The 22753-nt window shown below is 42.4% G+C and overlaps 2 protein-coding genes across 2 annotated transcripts in view; one reads left to right on the top strand and one right to left on the bottom strand.

The window, feature by feature from the left end:
- The first annotated feature begins 1591 nt into the window (after window positions 1-1591).
- Window positions 1592-16765, top strand: LOC134450411 (B-cell receptor CD22-like). Its single transcript, XM_063200260.1, has 11 exons — window positions 1592-1686; window positions 6284-6359; window positions 6713-7009; window positions 7479-7685; window positions 9171-9518; window positions 10842-11099; window positions 13369-13635; window positions 13871-13976; window positions 14077-14131; window positions 14758-14960; window positions 16241-16765. Exons 2-11 carry the CDS (start codon window positions 6293-6295, stop codon window positions 16278-16280), a joined length of 1848 nt encoding a protein of 615 aa, XP_063056330.1. The 5' UTR covers window positions 1592-1686; window positions 6284-6292; the 3' UTR covers window positions 16281-16765.
- Window positions 16766-20570: 3805 nt separating this feature from the next.
- LOC134457104 (girdin-like) overlaps window positions 20571-22753 on the bottom strand; it is a 69508-nt gene continuing 67325 nt past the window's right edge. Inside the window, exon 31 of the mRNA XM_063208911.1 lies at window positions 20571-22220. Within this exon, the coding sequence (XP_063064981.1) occupies window positions 21240-22220 (981 nt within the window). The 3' untranslated portion in view covers window positions 20571-21239. The remainder of the gene's footprint in view (window positions 22221-22753) is intronic.

Raw genomic sequence — 22753 nt, 5'->3', positions numbered from 1 at the left:
CAATAATGTTTGAATGTGATTTTTTTTTTCTAACATCCCGTGCTGGGAATTGAACTTGAAACCATCATGTTTCAAGGTCAACTGCTTAACTGTTAGTCCATGACTGCCCAAGCACAACATGCTGACATCCATAGTCTCATATGTCAGATATAGTTCCAACTGACATGATTTAAAGAATTTGTAACTTTCACAGTTTCGCAAAAAATAAACAATAAATATCTACTTGAGTGTTTTGTTATTGGTAATACAAAACTCAAACCTCCTCTGATCTTGTGGCCATTCCCCTATCCAGACCACAGCAGCTCAAATATTGTCTTGCTTTACCTGAGCATTTTTCTTTTGTGCTTTTGCTCAAAATTAAATGTGAAAAATATTGCTAATTAAAGCTGGAGTCATGGGTCTAGTGGCCATCTGAACATTTTCATACCATCTTCCAGGAAGGTTATCTCCATGTTGGGGATTGAACTTGCAACCTTTGAGGTTGAAGACCAGCAGTTTAACCACTACTCCATGGTCGCCTCAGCTGTTGTCAAGACATCTAACCACCCATATGCCAGATAGAGTTCCAATTTACAAACTCAAAGACATTGTGTTAGGATTTCAGTTGTACTTAAAAACACAATGCCAACCAGAGTTAATTTATTGGTACCTGAAAACCTGTTGAGAACACCTAAAATGTGTATGTCATCTGGACATTTTTGCAATATTGAGCACTACAGCGTAAACTTTTCTAGTTCGTAGTGCTGTTGGGGAATACAGTGTAAGCGAACTCAGACCTGTGACTCAGCATTTTCCTGTACATGTGAATGCTCAAAGTGCACCCATATCCCGGAAGTGAACCGTACTGACCTTTATTGACATGGTCTCTGTATAGTTCAGCATAGGTATGAATTACACTTGTGATAGGTGTAATTGCATAGCCCCTCAATGCATGCCGTACCATCTGAGGCACGCTGTAATAGTGATTGAAAGGTTAATTACCATAGTACTACTCGACTATGACATAACGCAAGGCCTTTAGTGATGCACTACGACTCGGTCATTGCCATTCTGGTAACAACAAATTAATAACGCCGTGTTTTAACGGATTAAAGAGAGCTCTAAAGGTCTGGGTGAGATCAAAAAGAGGACTGACACATCATAAAGGCCCATGGGGACCAGAAAAAGCAGCCCCACACAAACCAACCAACAAACAAACAAACAAACAAAGTCACAAACATCTTTACTTAGAGGCACCCGTTAAAAGGAAAAAAAAAACAGCAGAGGGAAAAAAAACAGAACTAGTGTGAACTGTTGCACACTGTCAGCAAGTCATTCTATTTCAGTGGTTATAAACCTTTTTTGAATAGAAGTCTGCCAGCACCCCCCTTGGAAACAACATGCCTCCCAATGGCAACTAAGCACGTCCCCTCTCAACTGTAGCCTTCTCAACCCTCCCCCAGGTCTCAACAGGGGTGAGGAAGTTGTGGTTACCGCAAACGCAAATATCAGTTTGTGTGTATCAACACATTCCCTCCCTCCGCACTACAGTTATAAACACATACACATCGCACACAAACACTCACAACACTGCACACTGAAAATAGCAGCATCTAAACGATAGGTTCCTACTGATGTTCATCATTTGAACGAAGCGAACAAAGTTAGCATTCACAGAACTGGGGCGAGAGAGCTCTCTGCCAGGAGGTAGGGTGCATATCTTTTCATCTATATTTTAAAAAAATAAGTCTTATTTTAGTTGTTTATGCTACTCCACTTGCTCCACAATTGCTAAGAAAATGCTTTCCTTGATTGTTTTTTTTGTGTTTCAATAAAAATTCAACTTCTAGGGTAGGGATTCTCAATGGGGGGGCTCTACACCCCCCCAGGGGGCATTTGGGGCCCCTAGGGGGGGCGTTGAGAAGGATACATTTCAGAGGGGGAGGGGTGCTCATTTTCCATTGAGGGTCATTAGTCTATTTTTTAATACTAAGGGGTTCATTGGCAGGCTTATTATGAGGTCAAGGGCATGCTTGTTCAAAAAGTGTGTGTGTGTGAGTGTGTGTAGATATTTGAGTTGTCCTGTGTAGTTTAGTTTAGACAATATAATTGTGCAACAGAGACTCGCATGAATATTTTTAGATTGGGTTTCCTTTAGCAGTATTTGCGTATTTGTATTTGCCTAGGAGCAAAAGAGGAAGTATCTTACAGCAAGAAAAGATCAGTTTTGTTCAATGCAGCAGTGTAGCTCTAAACCAGGGATGTCAAATTCAAACTGACTGAGAGCCAAAATCAAAATCTGCAACAAAATTGCGGGCCGAATTGTCTGTGCATGCACTTGTAATGTCAGCTGTTTCATTGATCTGGGCCCACTCCTACACCAAATTTTATGTTCAAGTCTTATGCTATGCATTAATGGTGTATATGGACCAACGGTAAATTAGATAAGATTAGATAAAACTTTATTGTCTGTTACACATGAAACAGAAAATTGTCTTTGGCGTGGCTTCAGTGATTCTCACAGACATTAGACAAGACTTGACAAAACAGGACAAAAACAAGACAAGACAATACATGCATGCTGAGACTGGATAGTTCATCTTTTGTTCAGTATGGCCACAGCTGAAGGATGAACGATTTCTTATATCTGTTCTTGTGCGCCAGAACACTGAACCGTCGACCAGATGGCAGCAGTTGGAAGGAGTGATGGAGGGGGTGAGAGGGGTCCTCTATGATCTGATTTTCCTTTCCTGATCACTGCACTACTGTACAGCTCAGATAGGGAGGGTTGAGGTGAGCCAGTAATTTTGATAGCCTGGTTCACTCTGCGTGACAGTTTATTCTTTGGTCTAATGCCAATTAAATTGTACCAGGAGGATATGTTGAAGGTGAGGATTGATTCAATGAGGGAACGGTATACTCATAATGTCCTTGTTTACTTGAAAAGTCCTGAGTTTCCTGAGTAGGTGAAGGCGTTGTTGTGCTTTTTTATATATTGAGTCCACGTGCTGTGAGAAAGACAGGGAGGTGTCCATTTCCGTACCTAAAAAACTTCCACTTGCTCTACTGTCTGCCCTTGGATGGAGAGTGGCTGGTACAGAGTTGATGTCTTTTCTCTGCCCCCACAGCATAGATCCTTTGTCTTTGACACATTCAGCAAATGCACATTTGAAATGAATTCGCGGGCCGAATAAAATGACTCCCCGGGCCAGATTTGGTCCCCGGGCCTGAGTTTGACATCCTACTAAACAAACTGAATCTGAAACTTTAATAGATAAATTGAATAAAATAAACAAAAATATAACCATGCATTTGATAACATAGGCCAGGGCTATTCAATTAAATGTCACTGAGGGCCAGTTTTTCGAATTCCTCCTAGTAAAGAGGCCGAACATGGAAGGTTGGCAACTGTCAATAAAAAATACAGGACACTACATTGATGCGGGAAATGTTGCATTGATGCAGGAAATGTTGCATTTCTTAGATGTAATTTCCTCAATTTTAACACCCCCCGTGTCCTGTTTCAGCTCAATACAGAACCTGTATTTGTATCTCTAAATACGGGACGATTCTGTATTTCAAGGGACCGTTGGCAACCCTAGTACAGTATGTCACGATGTCCAAGGTGAGGGTGCGAAACAAGCGGCTAATTTTCCAGACAGAGCAGATATTCACTTCTCTATCTCTTAGTAGTCTTGTGATGGTCTACAGTATTTTGAGACTATTTCAGATATCACTCATGTAGGAGAAATATCCCTAACCTGAAGTGTTAGTGATCGTAAATTACGCACGGACACTGATAGCGCGCACATATTTGTTTTCATTTTGTTCTGACCTCGTGGGGGGCCAGAACCTTGCCGACCAAGGACCACATCTGGCCCCAGAGCCGCCATTTGAGGCTATATACAATGTGTTTTGGATGAACATTTGCATTTTATGCTGACATACGCATGTCTATCAACTAGTGGAGCTGAGAATTAACAATGTCTTGCAACCCACCCAAGACCTCTCTGAGATCCCCTTTTGGGTCCCGACTCACTGGTTAAGAAATATTGCCCTTAATTAAACTTCCAGCCAAAGTACTGTAGTGAGACTGAAATTAGTACAAACCACAGTCATCATTTATCTGCATTTGGCCGATTGGCAGGTGCCAATGTCAAGCTCTGGTTGCACAGTGGTACACAATGTCACTTCCATTTCTCTGTGTGCAATGTGAATAGATGTCACTACATTTTAGTTCTGTTTACTCAGGGCTTTTGTTCTCACCTGGCCTGCTTGTTCCCTTAAAAGCCTATTGCCATGCTTTTATTACCATCATATAACTGGACACAGGGTCCTCAATTGTAAGTCGCTGTCCTCATTTGTACTTTGTAAGTCGCTGTAGCCCCTTAAGGCACACCGTACCTCCTGAGGCTCGTTGTAATAGACATTGAAAGTTAACTACTATAGCACTACATTACTATGACAGTGCACGGGGCCTTTAGTAATACATTACGACTTGGTCATTTCCATTCTGGTAACAGATCATTTATAATGCCGTGTCTTAAGGGGTTAAAGCGTCTGCCAAATGCAATGTAATGTTATGTAATGACTGGACTTATACAGAACTTCATTTATCTAATCTAATGGTGTTTTGCAACTGAAAGAATTAGATTGCTGTACGCACCGTACACTTACAACAACTAATGAGAAGTAGTCACAGTCTTTGTCAGGGATAACTTCAGGTATTTACAGGCTTTGAATTAAGCACAGGACGAATTCAAAGATCAGCTGAAACCTTTAGTTAAAAAACAACAACAACAACAAAAAAACAAAAAAAACATTGACCTTATTTCACTTTGAGGTACTGTAGTAGTTTAGGTCACTGATGTGTTGGCAACAGTGCAGTCAGCTTGATTGCTTGAGTTTGGCTTCTCTGACACACTGGCTGTGATCCCCCTTTTCTTTCATGTTGCTCTTACTTTAGGGAATGTTTTACTGGGGGTTCTGTTGGGAACACATTATCATGGATAATATGTCAGTTTAACCCATTTTAGCCTGATGACTCATATATGCTGTTTGACCTTTGGTGTCTGAAGACACACATACGCTGCATTCAGGCTCCTGAAATTTTTGCGTTTTTAATAAAAATGTGGGTACACATGTGGGTTACAGCTGAATGAACAATATGCAAGATGAGGGTCTTAGGGTTTAAATGCAACTTATTTCATGTTTTTATGTTCATCAGAGGCTAGAAGAAGGTTTTTATAGGCTAAGGGCAACTTTCCCAATAAGGCATTCAGCAGGGTTTGTCTGCAGCTGCTTTACAGGCATAAATGGCTAAATAAATTTGTTTTGTTTTTTGATGTTTTATGATTAAGTCTAGTTAACTGATGGTGAATTGAAAAAATAGGCCTAACATATTGTACACGTTCTGCCTTGACCAGACCCTGCTCATTACATTACATTACACTACATTGCACTACATTGCATTATATTGCATTACATTACATTATGCATTACATTACATTACATTACCTTGCATTACATTGCATTACATTACATTACATTACATTACATTACATTGGCAGACACTGTATAACCAAATCGACTTACAATTGAGAACATAATCATAGCCAACATCACTAGCAGATACAAAGTGCACAGGAAACATACAGTACAACAAGTGCAGATGCAAAGAAGGACTAGTTTTTTTTCTTCTTCAGTAACCTAGAGAACACACACACACATCATGTCAAAAGTCTGGCCTGGGACTAGGGCAGCTCAAGCATTAGTTTAGTCGCTCCATAGCTGATGTAGGCTACATACATCTGTGCATAGGCTTGCACAGATAGGGACGAGGTAGTGCTAAAGCACCTTCCCCTTTGCCTCACAGGACAAAATATGCCCCTTTTTGAAACTTTCCTTTTTATTTTATTTTTTTGCAGAATTTACTGTGTTCCATGTTGACATGATCATCTATGGTACAATACTTGATCAAAAATCGTGTGACAATGCAGCTGGAAGTTGCACATGCTCCCCAGCGCCACGTGAGCACCTGCCCCCCGAAATGTTTGTGCATGCCACTGTGGACTCTTCTTTTTCCTGATATGAAAGTGCTCAGTACAGTAAGTCAAGGGCCTATACTACAATATTCAGGATAAGTTAAGGTTAAGAGGTAAATCATCTAATGGAAGAGCCTGGAGTCCTCATTTTCGTTAGAAAAGCTCTTGTATTACATGATTTACCTCTTAACTTAACTTTCACTTATCCTGAACCAGGATAGGCCCCAATTGTTTTCACCTACTGTCTTTGTTTATTTCAGGTAGTGTTTATGGCAAGAGGCATGTGCTGTAAAGGTGTCTGTGTGTTGGTGACTTTGTTGCTCCTGAGTCTTACAGGTAAAGGACAAAAAAATACACTTTAAATTGAGTGAGATGGAATTTCAGAGATGGAATAGGAAAGCAAGACTGGCCGTGCGTCTTGGTTTATTTAAAAGTGGTGCAGGACACAACTGTTTTGCAATGGACAGCATTACATCTAACAAATAGAAGTAGGAAGACCTTTGTGGTTAGTTTGAAGTAAATCAGCACATTATTGACACTTGTGTAAAAAAAACAACAACAAAAACAATTTTAACTTTGACATATTTTAGTCAAGATTGAGGGTTATCAAGGGTGTTTCAGGTGTGTAATGTGAATGTCCTATTACTTACGCATATAGTTAAGTTGGCATTATATTTATTGTGTTTCAGAAGTAAAATGTGGTCCGAGTGTGAGCTACACCACTACACGTGTCTGTGGTCTAAAAGGGGCACCAGTGGTCTTGTCTTGCACATATGAATATCACTGGATCCACATCTTTAAAAAAGGGGAATGGCACAAAGAGGGGAGTAGCGAAGTTAAAGACCACAGCAACTCCAAATCCGACTGCAGCCTCACAATAGACATCCTGTCAGACCAACAGGCTGGAGTGTATTATTTCCAGTTTTCTACAACTCTATCCGGGGGATGGATATCAGGAAAACCTGGGATCACATTATCGGTTACAGGTAGCTGTGCTGTGTGAATGAAGCTTTAGGAAGCATTGTGTGTCATAATTACTGTATGTCATTTAATATGGCTTGGAAACGCATCATGGCCAGGGCCGGATTAAGAGGACACGGGGCCCCTGGGCTACAGGTTGCTGTGGGCCGCCCTTGAAGGCAACATTCACTACGAAATTACATAAAAAGTGTCGTTAAAAAACTAGGAATTAAGGATAATATGTCTGCCACTGTGCCAGCTATGAACAAGATTCAAACTGATTTAAAAACTACATTACAGATTTTTTTTTCAATATTGCTTCTTGTCACAATTCTGCAATCTTTACGTTTTGGCCAATCGGGGACCCTCCCGGCAGGTGGGGGCCCCTAGGCTGCAGCCATATCTAGCCTGTGCGTTAATCCGGCCCTGCGATAATGGCATTAGGTTGATCACTCAGAACAACCACGTCTCTTCCTCTTCTCTCATTGTACTCAGATCTGACCGTAAAGGAGAGTGGGTTTCCCAACCAGACCCGAGTGACCTGCAGTTCCTCCTGTGGTTTAGGCTCTGATCGTCTGTACGTTTGGTACAAAAATGGAGAGCATCTACGAGGCACAACCACAGCCTCCATACTGGTCACTGAGAAGGCCAGTTACTCCTGTGCCGTATCAGGATATGAACCAGTAAGATCCCCAGCAGTTTGTGAGTACAGTACAACTCAGTCTTATTGCACTACCTTAACCCTCCCTGTTGCCTCCAAGTGTGTGTGTGTGTGCACTTTTTCACATGAACCCCGGACAATTGGCACCCCACGGCAGCGTCCAGAGTTGATGTGGGAATGTATCTGTACTGTGTGTATCTGTACTTTGAAAGCACTTGGAGTTCATAGTTGTGATACTGCGCTATATAAATACAGTACATGTTGTATTTTATTGTATTGTATCCATCATGCATAACGTAATGTGCTCGTGTCGGCATCGGTGGCACAAGGGGGGTATAGGTGTTTTAGATTCTAAGGGCCCAAGAACTGACAGCACTGACAGGATCCCTTAAGAGGGCCCAAAATTCAAATCTTTCATGGGGCCCAACACTTCTGCCACGTTGGTTTGTGCATTGTGTGTTTATTTTAGGCTACTTTATTTTATTTTTTTGTAACATCACTTACACACACATAATACATAAAGCATGCACATATCATTTTGAAATTTGGACACCGTGTTAGTTTGTTCCGTGGTCCAAGCCGACTCCATGTTACTCCTGATCTGACCTGGCTTTGTGGAGGTCTGCACTCTACGAGTGCTTTTTTTCACCCGAGTAGTAGTCTTATTTTCACTAGATCCATAACTACTACTAAACTAATAATAATGTAATAGCCTACATCCTGTATGGCATAGTGCATTTCATAGTGCTCAAAGACGCATTACAGGAAGTTCTCTCTCTCTCTCTCTGTCACACACACACACACACACACACACACACACACACACACACACACACACACACACACACACACACACACACACACACACACACCCACACACACATGCACACACGCACGCACACACACACACACACACACACACACACACACACACACACACACACACACACACACACACACACACACACACACAAGCTCACATCATGCACATGAAGAAAAGACATATCTACAAACACACAAACATGCACAAACTTGTGCGTGAATACACACAGACGCGCAGACATGCATGCACACACACACACACACACACACACACACGCACGCACGCACGCACGCACGCACGCACGCACGCACACGCACGCACGCACGCACGCACGCACGCACGCACGCACGCACGCACGCACGCACGCACGCACGCACACACGCACACACATACAGAAATAGATATAGAGGGCAGGAAAGGGATGTAGAATATATGTCAAGTGTCATATGCTGTTTTGAAAAGGTGGGTTTTGAGATGACGTTGTTGCACATGCTTTTAGAAAATATATTAGGCCAATACACTGCAATATTGCGATTGAATGACTACAATCAATGTCCTTGATTTTGTTTGCCTCATTATGCTGGAATTTGAATCTGTGGTGCAGTAATGGGGCGGACAAACTGATTGTAATTAATTGTGAATAGGCGGTGCTATTGTCATTATTTTGACCGTTTAACATGCTCTGGGTTGAATGCATTCACAGGTGTTCCAAATGCACAGTGTTGGGATGTGACCTACTCCTTCGTCAGTACCTGTGCGTTACTGGGATCGTCTTTGGACATCCCCTGCATCTTCGTACACCCCGCAGATCACAACATTAAAACAACAGCCTGGTCTGCTGTACAACACCACAGCAGTGGCCATAATGTCCCTGTGTGTTCGAACACCAAGTGTATGAATCAGACAGAGTATCTGGGGAACAAGGAGAACAATTGCACGCTGAGACTGAAAGACGTTAGTAACAGCCACTCTGGAGAATATGTGTTCAGCTTTACAACCGTTTGGGGTCGGAGAGAGGAGGGCTCACCTGGGATCAGGGTCTCAGTCACAGGTACAGTAAGGCTCCATTCTGTCATACACTATATCACATAAGTGAGTACACCCCTCACATTTTTGCAGATTTGTGAGTATATCTTTTCGTAGGAGAGCATTAAAGAAATTTCACTTTGACACAATGATTAGTGACCTTTTAGCAACATATATAACCGCTTACATTTCTCGTTCTCTCAGAAAAGAACAAAATACAGCCATTAATGTTTGAACCTTGGCCATAAAAGTGAGTACACCCCAGATTAAAATCCGGTACAGAAGGGGCCGTGTTGGCTCGAATCGTCTCAAAATGAAAATGGATTAAAAGGGAGGTCATCGGTGTGTGTTTCAACTTTTCTTTACATTGAACTTTTACATTTTGATTCTGCACCTGGCTTGATTTCATAGAAAGTGAAAATCTTGCAATTAATTTGATGCACCTACCTCTCAATTGTAATCAATTCTCAGTATAGGCTAGAATCCGCTACTCAGTGAAGAAGAAAATTTGACAGGGTTTTATTTTTTTTACTCTCTTAACATTGAATGGACACCTCTGTTTTTTGTGCTCCAATATGCATGAAGCCAGATGCACATCTGCATTTGGAGGTTGGGGTGCACAAATCCACAAAACCAATAATTCACGTGCTAGACAAAAGTGGTATGGCAAAGGGGTATGTTGTCCCGGGCCCAGGGAGAGAGGGGCCCCAGAATTGAGCCGTCATTACATTGTATGCATTGCGTGGGGGGCCCTTTCAGATGACTTTGTCCCAGGCCCGACCAATGCTATCAGCAGCCCTGGCTTTGTCACCCCTCCTCACCTCTGTCAGAAAACAAATGCCATGACAACCGTCAGCTTGTCTCTCATACATACAGGGAAGCCGACAGGGTGGGACAAAGGGGTCACTTGTCCCGGGTCCAGGGAGAGAGGGGCCCCAGAATTGGATCCTCATTACATTGTATTAATTGGGTTTGGCGCCCTATCAGATGTATTTGTCCCGGGCCGTGCCAAAGCTCTCAGCGGCCCTGCATATATACCATACTGCTTGTACTCTCAGAAATAAAGGTACAGAACTCGTCGCTGTGGCAGAACCCTCAAGGGGAGTACCTTTGCGTCGCTTGATTGGTACCCCAAAAAAAGAGGTGCGTTTAGTTTCTTGAAATGTCGACCAATGTGCATCTGTCACCTCTTTTTTGAGGTACCACCCAAGCGACGCAATGGTACTCCCCTTGAGGGTACTGCCACAGCGACGAGTTCTGTACCTTTATTTCTGAGAGTGTGTGTTGCGCCACAGATCCTGAAGACTCCAGAGTTAATAACAGAGACACTGACTTTTTTCACTTGCAGCATTGCATGTAAGTATGACACCTGATGCGGTAACAGAGGGTGACACAGTCACTCTGACCTGTGACACCACCTGCACTCTGAGTGACCAGCCCTCCTTCACCTGGTACAAGAATGGCCAACCGCTTCGCTCTAACCACACAACCAGAGACAACACGCTGCAGTTAAAGTCGGTCAGCAGTGGGAACTCAGGCAATTACTCCTGTTGTGTTGGAGGACACGAGAATCTCCCGTCCACAGCTGTGATTCTCAATGTCACATGTGAGTTTTGACGGTTTCATTCATCGCTTTCATTATCAATCCGGTAACACTTTATTTTAGGGATACATCTATTAGCCCTAATACATACAATATTAATGCCTGTGTAAGTAACTTGTAAGGCATGTACTAAGCAAAATAAGACAGTTGTTAAGCATGTATTCACAAATGTCTTGTTCATGCCCAATTAGGGATTTATTACTAATATAACCTTAGTAAGGACCAGTAAGCCTATATTTCTATTTATTAGTAAGTAGTAAGTGGCAGAATTCAATGTGTATAAGCTCCCGACACACTGTGTGAACAAACCCTGAACAGTGTGAAAACAGATGCGGAATAAGGGTCCCTATTCTAAAGTGATGCATTGGTCAGCCCAGATGGCTCAGGGCCTCCGCACTACCTAAGTCCCCCTCGTTACCTAGGGCCCCCACACCACCCAGGCCCGCGCTACTTAGCCCCCACAATCGACAAACTGTAAGGGTATATTTAATAATTACTAAGTATTCAGCTGAGTCATCTAGTTTCCTCTTTTTCACTTTGCATAAAAGGTAACAGGAGCCTTTATATAGCAAGGATTGAACGTACACTTCTCGATGGCGGTGGGTTGGTGAGATGTAATTTTCTTCATGTACCACTTAGTTTAAATTGTAAAAATCCCAAAAATAAATGCAGAACATTAGAATAATAGTTTTGAAGCAAAACTAATCTATTCTTTTGTGATAATTAAGTTAATGTTTGAGAATATTAGCTTCAAGAAGTGCAGTGCATGATGGGTACGCAATCTAGGCCAACAGACAACCTACCCAGCTCTGAGCCTACGTTCTTAGCTCCTCCCCTCACTCGTGAAATTTAGATGCTATCCAAACAATTTGCCATGTACGTAACAACAGAAATATTATCATTGCTGCATTGGCCATGCATTGCATTTCTGACTAAGGGCGTACCCATCATGCACTGCACTTCTTGGAGCTAAGTTTCTCAAACATTAACTTATTTATCACAAAGGAATAGCTTAGTTTCGCTTCCAAAATATTACTCATCGTTATATTCTGCATTTATTGTAGGGTTTTTACAATTAAAACTAATTGGTGTATGAAAAAATGACATCTCATCACCCACCGTCATTGAGAAGTTAACGTCCAGTCCTTGCTATATAATGCTTCCAATTACCCTCTAATATCTTGAGTAGAACAAGTGAGGTCAATGTACCTGATGAGAGTAATGCAAAATCAGCAACATTCTTACACTTTGCCTCCTGGGGGCGGAGTGTGGGTAGAGTGGGGTCCCTTGGTAGTGTGGGGGCCCTAGGTAGTGCGGGCCCCTAAGCCATCTGGGCTGAGCAATGCATCACTTTAGAATAGGGACCCTTATTCCACATCTGTTTTCACACTGTTCAGGGTTTGTTCACACAATGTACCAGGAGCTTATACACATTGTATTCTGGCCCTTACTGCTTACTCATAAATAGAAATCTAGGTCTACTAGGTCCTTACTAAGGTTATATTGGTAATAAATCCCTAATTGGGCATAAACAAGACATTTGTGAATACATGCTTAACAACTGTCTTATTTTGCTTAGTACATGCCTTACAAGTTACTTACACAGGCATTAATATTGTATGTATTAGTGCTAATAGATGTATCCCTAAAATAAAGTGTTACCATCATTTCAATCATGAGACCAGTGTGACAGAAGTGAACGCTTTTTGAGAAGTCAGACATCCACTTTTCAATATGTCATGTTAGAAAGCATGGTGTATGGCAGGTAGCAGGCTTCACTCAGGTTTCTTGATTAATTTTGAGGGTGCTGGCCCAAATAAAATGGTTGGAGTCAAAGAGAAGGGGGCGCACCTTGCATCAAACAGTTTTCTTGATTTTTGTCGCGTTTCGGCGTGTGCCTTCCTCAATGTGCAACCAAAGCATGGAAAGCATGGTGTGCTATAGGCCTACCTCCTAAAAAGGGCATTCAACAATTTTTCAAAACAAAGTTTCTGTATAAAAAGAAGACAATCCGCACACTTCAGGTCTATTTTTGTGCAAAGAAGCTTTACTTGACTTGCAAGCTTTCGGTCCTTAGACCTTCATCAGGCAGGCTCTTGCAAGTCAAGTAAAGCTTCTTTGCACAAAAATAGACCTGAAGTGTGCGGATTGTCTTCTTTTTATACAGATTTTTTTACTGAATCCTGCACCTTCTAAACAGATGAGCGGTGGCCTATCACAGCTTAAGCTTTCAAAACAAAGTTAAAACTAAAAACAAAGATACTTTTCACAGACAAGCCAAAGAATGTTACACTGTCAACAAGTGCCTCTGGTGACATGGTAGACGAGGGCACTCCAGTGACTCTGACCTGCAGCAGTGATGCCAACCCACCAGTGCACAACTACACCTGGTACATGAAGTCCGGAGCTGAGTCTCTCGTTAGGGGCAGAGGGGAGAGCATCAGCTTCAATGTCACCTCTGATACCAGTGGACTTTACTACTGCCAGGCAAACAACGAGATGGGCTATCGGACATCCAATGAAGTGGCTGTTCAGTTCAGTGAGTATTTCTATCATTTTTTCTGCACCAGTAATTTCTAATTCTTGACTATAGTGAAGTAATAAAAACTACATGCCATGCTGCCACAATGCCTGGTCACTGGTAAATAAATGTTCCATTAACAGAGGCAGATCAAATCTGTATAACAGTTAGCTATTCCTGTTGAAAGTGTTGGAAAAAGTCATACATTAACAACTTGCTTATACAACTCTTTTTTATGTTTAATTTTCCCTAGTGAAGCGGGGGTTAGAGGCAGTTGAGGTGATTGTGATCCTAGCGGTAGTTGTGATCGTGTTAGTAATTCTTGTTGTCCTGCTGACAGTTGGAAGTATGTACTTAAGGTATGTTTTCTTCATCTGAAACTGTATAAAAAGACATGTATTAGTATATATAAATCAGGTAACTGTATATTGTCAGTGTAATATGATCGTTCTTTTACAGGAAGAAGAATGCAGAAGTTAGCGTAAGCAGAAGAGCTGACAATTTTAACACACAGGTGATAAATGTAATGCAAGCTGTTTAATGTTGTGCAGTGATTTATTGTGGGCTAGATAATATAACCAACACACATAGTAACACTGCTATTAAAGTAACAGTAATAACTTAATCTTTTAAGCTTGATATAATATTTCGAGGTTCAGTTCATTCAAGAGGGGTATTCATTTTGCAGCTTGGGAGATATACACTGTATGCTTTTAAACAAACAAAAATTACACCCACCTAGTATTTCTTCCAGTTTATATGAAATCTAAACTTGTTGTCATGGCAACTGTACCACGCAAACTCAGATGTGTGTCTGTCAAATGTTACATTTCTTTATCCCGTTAAGAGACATGGCCCCTGTTAAATTGGCTGATACAAGAATGTCAAGGATCAAATCATAATGTATGACTAAAGAAGGCACTGTGTATTGTAATAGCAGTGTAGTTCTACGGTGGTAAAAATGACAACTTCCACTGATGGGCTTTCGTGCATCATGGGGATATGTTTACGAAATAAAGAAATGCAGGCCTAAATTTTGACTTATTAACCATGTAAAAGCTGTGCCATGTGAAGTCAGCTATGTTTATTTCCAAGATGGCCTCTCATACTATTTTCCCTCTCATCTTGTCTCCTCATCAGTCTGACTCTGACCTTGTGTACGCTAACATGGCAACGAGTACCGTGACCTCTGACCCCACACAGAGGGCCGCCACACAGCAGGACCAAGATGACGTTCAGTACGCCAGCATTCAGATCAAACGCCCCAAGCCCAAACCAATCCAGCAGGACGATGCTGTCGCCTACTACACTCTTCAGTTACCTAGCGGAAGTGGTGCCACCAGGTGGGTGGTTTTACACACTACCAAGAAAAAGACAAGAAAAAGAAACATTCAACCAACCAACCAACCCAAAAAAACATTCTGTGTGTGTGTGTGTGTGTGTGTGTGTGTGTGTGTGTGTGTGTGTGTGTGTGTGTGTGTGTGTGTGTGTGTGTGTGTGTGTGTGTGTGTGTGTGTGTGTGTGTGTGAAGTGTATGCATTTCGTCATTTGACGTGTTACCGTATGTTATGGGGCAACACCGTCAGGAATTGGCATTTCAACAGGCTGCCTGCAATGGTTGAGACAGAGATTGTGTGGAAAGGTATGTGTGTGTCCGGGGCTGGTCTGGGTGTAACACCCCCCCCCCCCCCCAAAAAAAATAACCGGGCCGGGCATTTTCAGCCAGGATTAAAAAATATCTAACCCCCCCCCAAAACAACCCATTAGCAGTCCACCGGGCAAATACCCTGTATGCCATATGGCCAATCCAACCATGTATCTGTTTGCATTCCACCTCAACTCTGGGGCGTTTCACACTGGCTTAGTCCGTTGATGGATCTTATTGCCTTTGCATGTGACGAAATGCTTGAAACGCATTGTGGGCCCTTTTGTTCCAACAGCTCCGTTGTTGCCCAAACCAAAACATTCAGCAATGTTCAGCTTTCAAAGCTCTGACAGATCTATCAGACAGCCTTTCAGGCCACGTGCATACATGTCCCCAAACGTCAGTCACACCCAGGGCCGCAGACAGCTTTTACTGGGCCCAGGACAAAGTCATCTGAAAGGGCCCCTCTACCCAATATATACAATTTAATGGGGACCTGGTCTGCCGGCAGGCCTGGTCACACCCATTGTCATCAATCAGCAGACACAGCCCGTGAGAAATGCCTTATTTCAGAGAAGTTCAGCTGCTAGTGAAAAGCGCATAACAAATGGAGGGAGGGGGAAGGGATTACTGGAGACACAGGTGTGTATGACAGGTGGGATTAAGACTCCGGCCAAGAGTGAGGCAGAACAGGTAAATTTGGGCTGTCAATCCTGCCAACATCCATTTGGCACCTCCAACATTCATTCGGCACCTCCAACATTCATTTGGAACCCTTTGTTCAGCCTGCCTATATCAGCAAAATCACTGATTTGTTCCTAGAAACATTAAAATCAAATAAAAGTTGCAATGGCTTTTTATATCTTTCAACAGTGTTCAACAGCTGTCTGCATCAGAAGGCTCCATTGTGGTTATTTTAAGTTCTTACTCGTGCTTTAGATAACCTTTATAACTGTATGCTGTTTGTGTTGTTGGCAGGGCTGAGAATGACAGTGTGATCTACAGTGGAGTCAACTAACACTGACTGGATTTCCCCAATTTCCCATTGGCAACTGCCAAAGTTGCTAACTGGCTAACAACTAAGCTTCCGAGAAATGCACCCCAGGACTACTTCCAGCTTACCGCTACTGCCTTTTAGAGAAGACATTCTCTGCCAATGGGTCAGGTATTGCAATGAGCCTAAAACGGCTCTCAGATTAAGTAGAACCAAAGATTCTCTATTCTCTGGTAGAACTACACCGTCTTCCTGTAGGCTAAGTCTTGATGTTATGAAATTAGACTGTGTTACGATCCCTTCCAGTGTATTTTTTTTAGGTCTGTCTATGTTATTATTGTGTTTGTGCGTGTGTGCATGTGTGTGTGCACTTTCTCACATGAACCCCGAACATTCACACACATGAGCTGGTGTGGGAATGTGGGAGTGTGTGTATGTGCATTTTGAAAGTGCTTCGAGTCAACTTCAAAGTTGTGATACTGCGCCATATGAATACATGTTGTGTTGTATTGTGTTGTTTTGTCTTTCGGTCTGTCTGTCTGTTTACCTGACTGCAGTGACTGTGGGCTGTCTGCAGAGGGCACCAAACACCCTCAAACATGATTTATTTTTGTGTTTAGCTTAAATTATTTGACATCCATTCATGTCACCGTGTTACTGAATATGTTTAAAGAACAGTGTTTGCTTTTCTCATTTTAAACATTCCACAGCTCAATAACAGCTCAACGTTTTAAAGATAAAACTCATGTGTAGTAGGGCTGTTTTGTTTCGCTAAATTGTGATAGGCCTATTACTCAGGTGGTGCTTTATTTTTAGCATTCAAATAAGACATTACACAGGTTAAAAGAGGAGACAATGAATGTTATGGTCAGAAGCTGATTTATTTTCTAAAATATATACAGAATTTGAATGCAGTGTAGAAACAACATTTACACAATACGTTAAAACCGTGGAGATGAAACATTTTCGAATAATAGCATATGTACATGAATAACGGAAATGGTCAGAACTCATCACATCGGGACAGGTGCGAAACCTGTTTATATGTAGGCCTATATTTTAAATGAAAAGCAAACCTTGAATATTATGGCTGTGGTCCTTATCGAACAATGTGTTGGGGAACTGCAAAGTGTCAACATGCTTCAACACAACATGACAGTAACATGATATTTGTTAAAGGATGGATTTATTTATTTGTATTTAACTTTCAAGGCTTAACGCTTGATAATTATTTTTTTTTAAATACAATTTATTGTTTGCTGTGTCAGACAAAATAAAAGAAGATTTTCACAAAAAGTGTGCAAACAGTCTGGTCATTATAATGTACTTACATTTCTTCTCTAAGAAGACTGATCATGTTTCATTAATAAATACTATTGACGTATTGAAATTAAGATTGCTATTCTGTCTACTTTGGTGGGTTAGGATTGGGGGAGGGACCTCGACTAATTAGTTGGCCAGTGGCCAACACACCTGAATGAGAGGCTGGGTTTCTATGGTGAAGGAAACAGACAATAGATATAAACTGTCTAGATTCATTACACATATGTATATAGACACATGTGTACAGATGTATATACTGCATGTCTAAGCTGCACCAGCACAAACCAGCACATCATAGAAAAAAAAGAAAATCCACAATTGGATAGAGGAAATATAGGTAAATGTAAACACAAAAAGATAACAAAAAAAGTCAACAGGGAGAAATGACACAACATAAATTATTTTGCTGGGAAAACAAATCACAACAAAATGCAACAAAGAATACAAAATAAATATATAATTAACAATACAAACAATACTGATATGACACTGATATTGCAACAGAAGAAAATCATACTGAAGGTTAGAAAAATCTGCCAACTTTTTTCAGAATTATTATGATTTTTTTCCTCAATATTATTATTATGCTTTTAAAAATATTCTTTATTTATAATTTTGTTATAATGATGAATCCCAATATCACTTACACCAATCATGGTCTTTGGGCAACGGATCATTTTTATTTGTTTAGGGAAAAAGGTTTTGATGATTGTTCATATCCTACTAGCACCGATTGCAAACATCACTGTCAACTGTAGGGTGACCTCCCCAGGGAACACAGGCCGGACACCAAACTAGGGAAAACACCACTTAACATGCAAGGGCTTGATTTGATTGTACCTGTATATTTGTCAACCTGATCAAACTAAATGACTGTATAGATAAATTATCACAAAAGACATTGACATTGATTGTAGTTAGTGTTTGATATTGACGTGTCTCTTTTGGTGTGACTTACTCTGTCTATTGAGTACAGTATGTGTTGAGTGACGTTAAGAGTCAAGTTTTCTGTGCAGTATTGTAGAAATCACCTCTCCACCTCTCCAACAGTACTAAGACATTGGGAACTCTGTAGTTTTTTGTGACACATTCACCTCTACGTATGCACAACCAACTACACTCTTCTACTTGCTCAGAGTTGGAACCACTGCATTTTTGTAACCCATTTTATTGACTGCACCATGATTGGTCCTTGCAAGGGTCAGCTTGAAATACACTGGAAGGTTGCGTGGTATGCACATGGCATAAGAAAAAGATAAAAATGTTGTAAATGTGGTGCTAATCCCTTACCGGGCGAATACACCAGCCGCGACGAGATTCAGGCGACAGAGAATCGCTTCTGTGCAGCTAGAGCGATACAAGCGATTGAAGCGACTTGAGTATGTCCAAAAGCATAATGCAAGTATTCCAACATTCCCATTGGCTGTGGCGGCTGTCGCCGATCCGTGTCATAGCTAAATTGCATAATATTCCCAGGAGTTCAACTACAAACTGTCGCTCTCGTCGCGCGAATCGCCTCTAGTCACCCGAATCACTTTTGTCGGACGACTCAATACAAAGTAAGAAAGTTGCTCGCCTTGCTCATGTCGCGGCTGGTGTATTTGTGCGGTTAGTGTTTTGTACTGCAATATGAATCTGAATATGGATGTGGAACTGCATATAATGATACTGTGTGCAGACAGTTATTGGTCTCTCTGTTGAAACCCCTGATCATTTTTTTTACTTTTTTGTTGTTGGGAATTCAGTGTTTTTGTTGGGAATTCATTTCTTGATAATTTTTTACTTTTTTGCTGGGAATTCAGTGAGCATTGTGGACACTTTTGATGAACAGTAATGGCTGAAATTTGGACTGATATGGGAGTTGGTCATATGATGATCTTTAGCGTTTGGTGATTTTATTTTATTTAAAAAAAGTATTTGTACAACAACACTTGTAAGAGTCTTAAAATTACACATTACAGTATGTTCTGTTGAACCTTTTTAAAACATCATTCTTTCGAGCTTCCAGTACTTAGTTCCAATACTAAGTACACCCTGGTCCATTGTGATCACTGCACTGTGCATATTTAAATTCAGACAAACAGGTGAATCCATATCTGTAACCTTGCTACACCAGTGGCAAATGTTAATGGTATGGGACCAGGAAACAGACTTCTCTGCACTGTAAAGCATTGCAAGCCAGTTTAACGTAAAAAGGTACGGTGCCCTGCTGCTTTAGGTTTGTAAGTTAACTCAACTCGATGCTTTCTGTTTCTCAAGGCAGCAGGGCAGGATCCTTGAAAGACTAATCAAAGATGTGATCATTAACCTATGTGCTGCTATATGTATTGCCATGTGTCAAATGTGCAGTTTGAATGTGCATCATTACAGTGATGATGGGATGATATGATTGAAAATGTAGCTTTAATATGTTTAAGTTTGGTATGTTAGTGTGATGTGACTGCTTTTAGTGTGTAACATTTGTAATAGTAGGGCATGTATTGTCCATGTTTTAATGTGTGTGTTTGTTTGAAAGCTTCCTGTCCAGGGACCACAGATGTAAATTGCTTTTTAGCTACTTCTGTTACTGGAACTGTCCTGCACATGGCCCCTGTCAAATGAACCAATAAACTAAACTTAACTTAACTTACCCTTTTATGCTTCACTGGCTGCAATATTTTACAGTGCGTGATCACCATCATGCATGTCTTCTCTGACCTCGTCCTCATTTCGATCACTGTACACCTTCACAGCACTGTACATTTTTAATTCCTGCTTCCTATAGTGTACTTCCTGTACATCTTTACTTCCTGCAAAGAATATACACCTCTAACAAGAAGCGACAGTCAGGTCTTTTACGGGAAACAGTCAATAGGGGGCGTTTTGAGTCAGTTTTGAGTCAAATCTGCCGTTCTGGAATGAACAGGTAGTCACTTACACCACTCTGTTAGCCATAGCAACGTTCTTTGGCCATAGGAAAGACCGCGGATCTAATGCTAAAGTTAGCACAATATGGCTAGCTACTTTGGCAACTTTAGCCTCATAAATAATTAAGTTCTGCATAGATTGTGCTGAAAAAACACATGAGATTGTATAAGCATTCATAACTGAAGAATTTCCGATAGTTATATCGATGTAGTTTTACCATATTATTCGGCCGAAAATCATGGGGCCGAATGTTGCAATGGACGTTGTATTGAGTGTCGCTCCTTGTTAGATTCACCTTCTTTACTTCCTGCTTCCTATACTTCCTGTACATCTTTACTTCCTGCTATACCATCGGGGAATGTTTATAAATACCTACTCTGACCACAATCCTACACAGTGCACCACAATCCCAGGAAGACACGGCCCCTGTTATAAATTAGCTGCTACCAGAATGGCACTGACCAAGTCGTAATGTATTCCTAAAGGCCCTGTGCACTGTCATAGTGGTGTAGTACTATGGTAGTTAAGTTTTTTTCAGTGACTATTACAGTGTTTTACTGGTGGAATGGCGTGCGCTAAGGGGCTACATTAAACCTAGCTTGCCACACCATCAGGAAGTGCTCATTGTCCGGGGGGCCAGAGATGCTGACTTCTCTGTGGCTGGTCTTGTAGTGCTCACTGACCTTGTCCTTGTTCTGATCACTGTACACACGCCTTTAAATTCAACCAGATGAACCCCTAAAACTCCCCTTACTACGCCAGCAGGGAGTGCTTATTGTCCGGGGCCAGAGATGCCGACTTCTCTGTGACCGTCATGTAGTCCTCGCTGGTGGAGCAGTCCTGGGGACCCTGACCCTCCAGGTTCTCCTCCTCTTCCTGATCTCCTTTGCGGAGGTCCGCTAGCTCTGACACCTCCTCCTCCTCTTCCTCCATCTCCTCCTCCTCCTCCTCCTGGAGATGGAGGTGGGAAGAGAGTGGCGGCGGGCCGCTGATGTTGTGCACCAAGCTGGGGTTGAGGCAGAAGAAGGTGGAGGTATGGCTCTTGGAGGGCGATCCTCCACCACAGGTCGGCTCGCTGAAGATGGTGTTGGTGAAGACCGAGTCCAGGGTGAAGGGAGCGCCAAAGAGGGGGGGCTCCAAGTAGGGCTCCGGAAGCAGGGTAGAGGAACAGACGGGACCATCTGGAGAATCCGCCTGGTTGTTGTTGCTGCTGCCCCCTGCTGGTCCACCAACAGTCTGTCCACCTTGCCCGTCCTGCACAGGATTGCTATTGTTGCCGGTGGTGGTCATGGTGGTGGTTATGATGGCCGTCAGGGTTCCAGCATTGGTCGGGGGGTTGTTGTGGGCCCCTGCGTCCCCACCCCTGCCGGCTGCCGGGTGGGTGGTCTTGCTGGGTGACGCGGCGCCCGACTTGCCCGACATCATGCTGTGGAAGCTGGCGCGGCGGCTGGTGCCCTCCGAGGTGGAGATGACGTTGCTGGCGCGCGGTAGCGTGGAGAAGGCCCTCGCCACCCGGCTTTGACCTTGACCTTGACCTGGACCGTGACCTTGAGCCTGACCCCGGGTGACCCCGGAGTAGTATCCCCTGCCGCCCTGCTGGGCCTCCTCCTCCTCCTGCTGCTCCTCCTCCTGGTCCCCTTGGCTGTGGCTCAGGCTGCTCACCTCCCTCCTCAGGGGCGCCGAGAAGCAGTCCAGGCAGCCGGCCGCACCCGACGACTTGTCAGACGACTGGACCTGGTGGAGTACAGTAGAGTAGAGTAGAGTAGAGCGGAGTAGAGTAGAGTAAAGTAGAGTGGAGTGGAGTGGAGCGGAGCAGAGTAGAGCAGAGTAGAGTAGAGTAGAGTGGAGTGGAGTAAAGTAGAGTGGAGTGGAGCGGAGTGGAGCGGAGCGGAGCGGAGCAGTGTAGAATATAGTACAGATGTAGAGTGGAGTGGAGTAGAGAAGTGTAGAGTAAAGTAGAGTACAGTCAAGCAGAGTAGAATATAGTAGAGTAGAGTAAAGTAGAATATTGTACAGATGTAGATTGGAGTGGAGTAGAGTAGAGTAGAGCAGAGTGGAGTAGAGTAGAGTAGAGCAAAGAGATTAGAGTAGAGTTTAGTTAATGTTATCAATCCCATAGGGTTAATGAAGGAGCACACACAGTCCAGTAGCATACATATAATGCAGTTTACTAAAATCCAACATATGACTCAGTGATTTGACAAATTGTCTGCATACATAGAGAAGAGTAGTGTAGAGTAGCCTAGAGTGGGTAGAGTAACTTAATT

This window comes from Engraulis encrasicolus, chromosome 1 (assembly GCF_034702125.1).
Source record: "Engraulis encrasicolus isolate BLACKSEA-1 chromosome 1, IST_EnEncr_1.0, whole genome shotgun sequence".
Taxonomy (NCBI): Eukaryota; Metazoa; Chordata; class Actinopteri; order Clupeiformes; family Engraulidae; genus Engraulis; species Engraulis encrasicolus.
The sequence above is the reverse complement of the archived record's forward strand: the minus strand, read 5'-3'. Positions and strand labels throughout refer to the sequence as shown.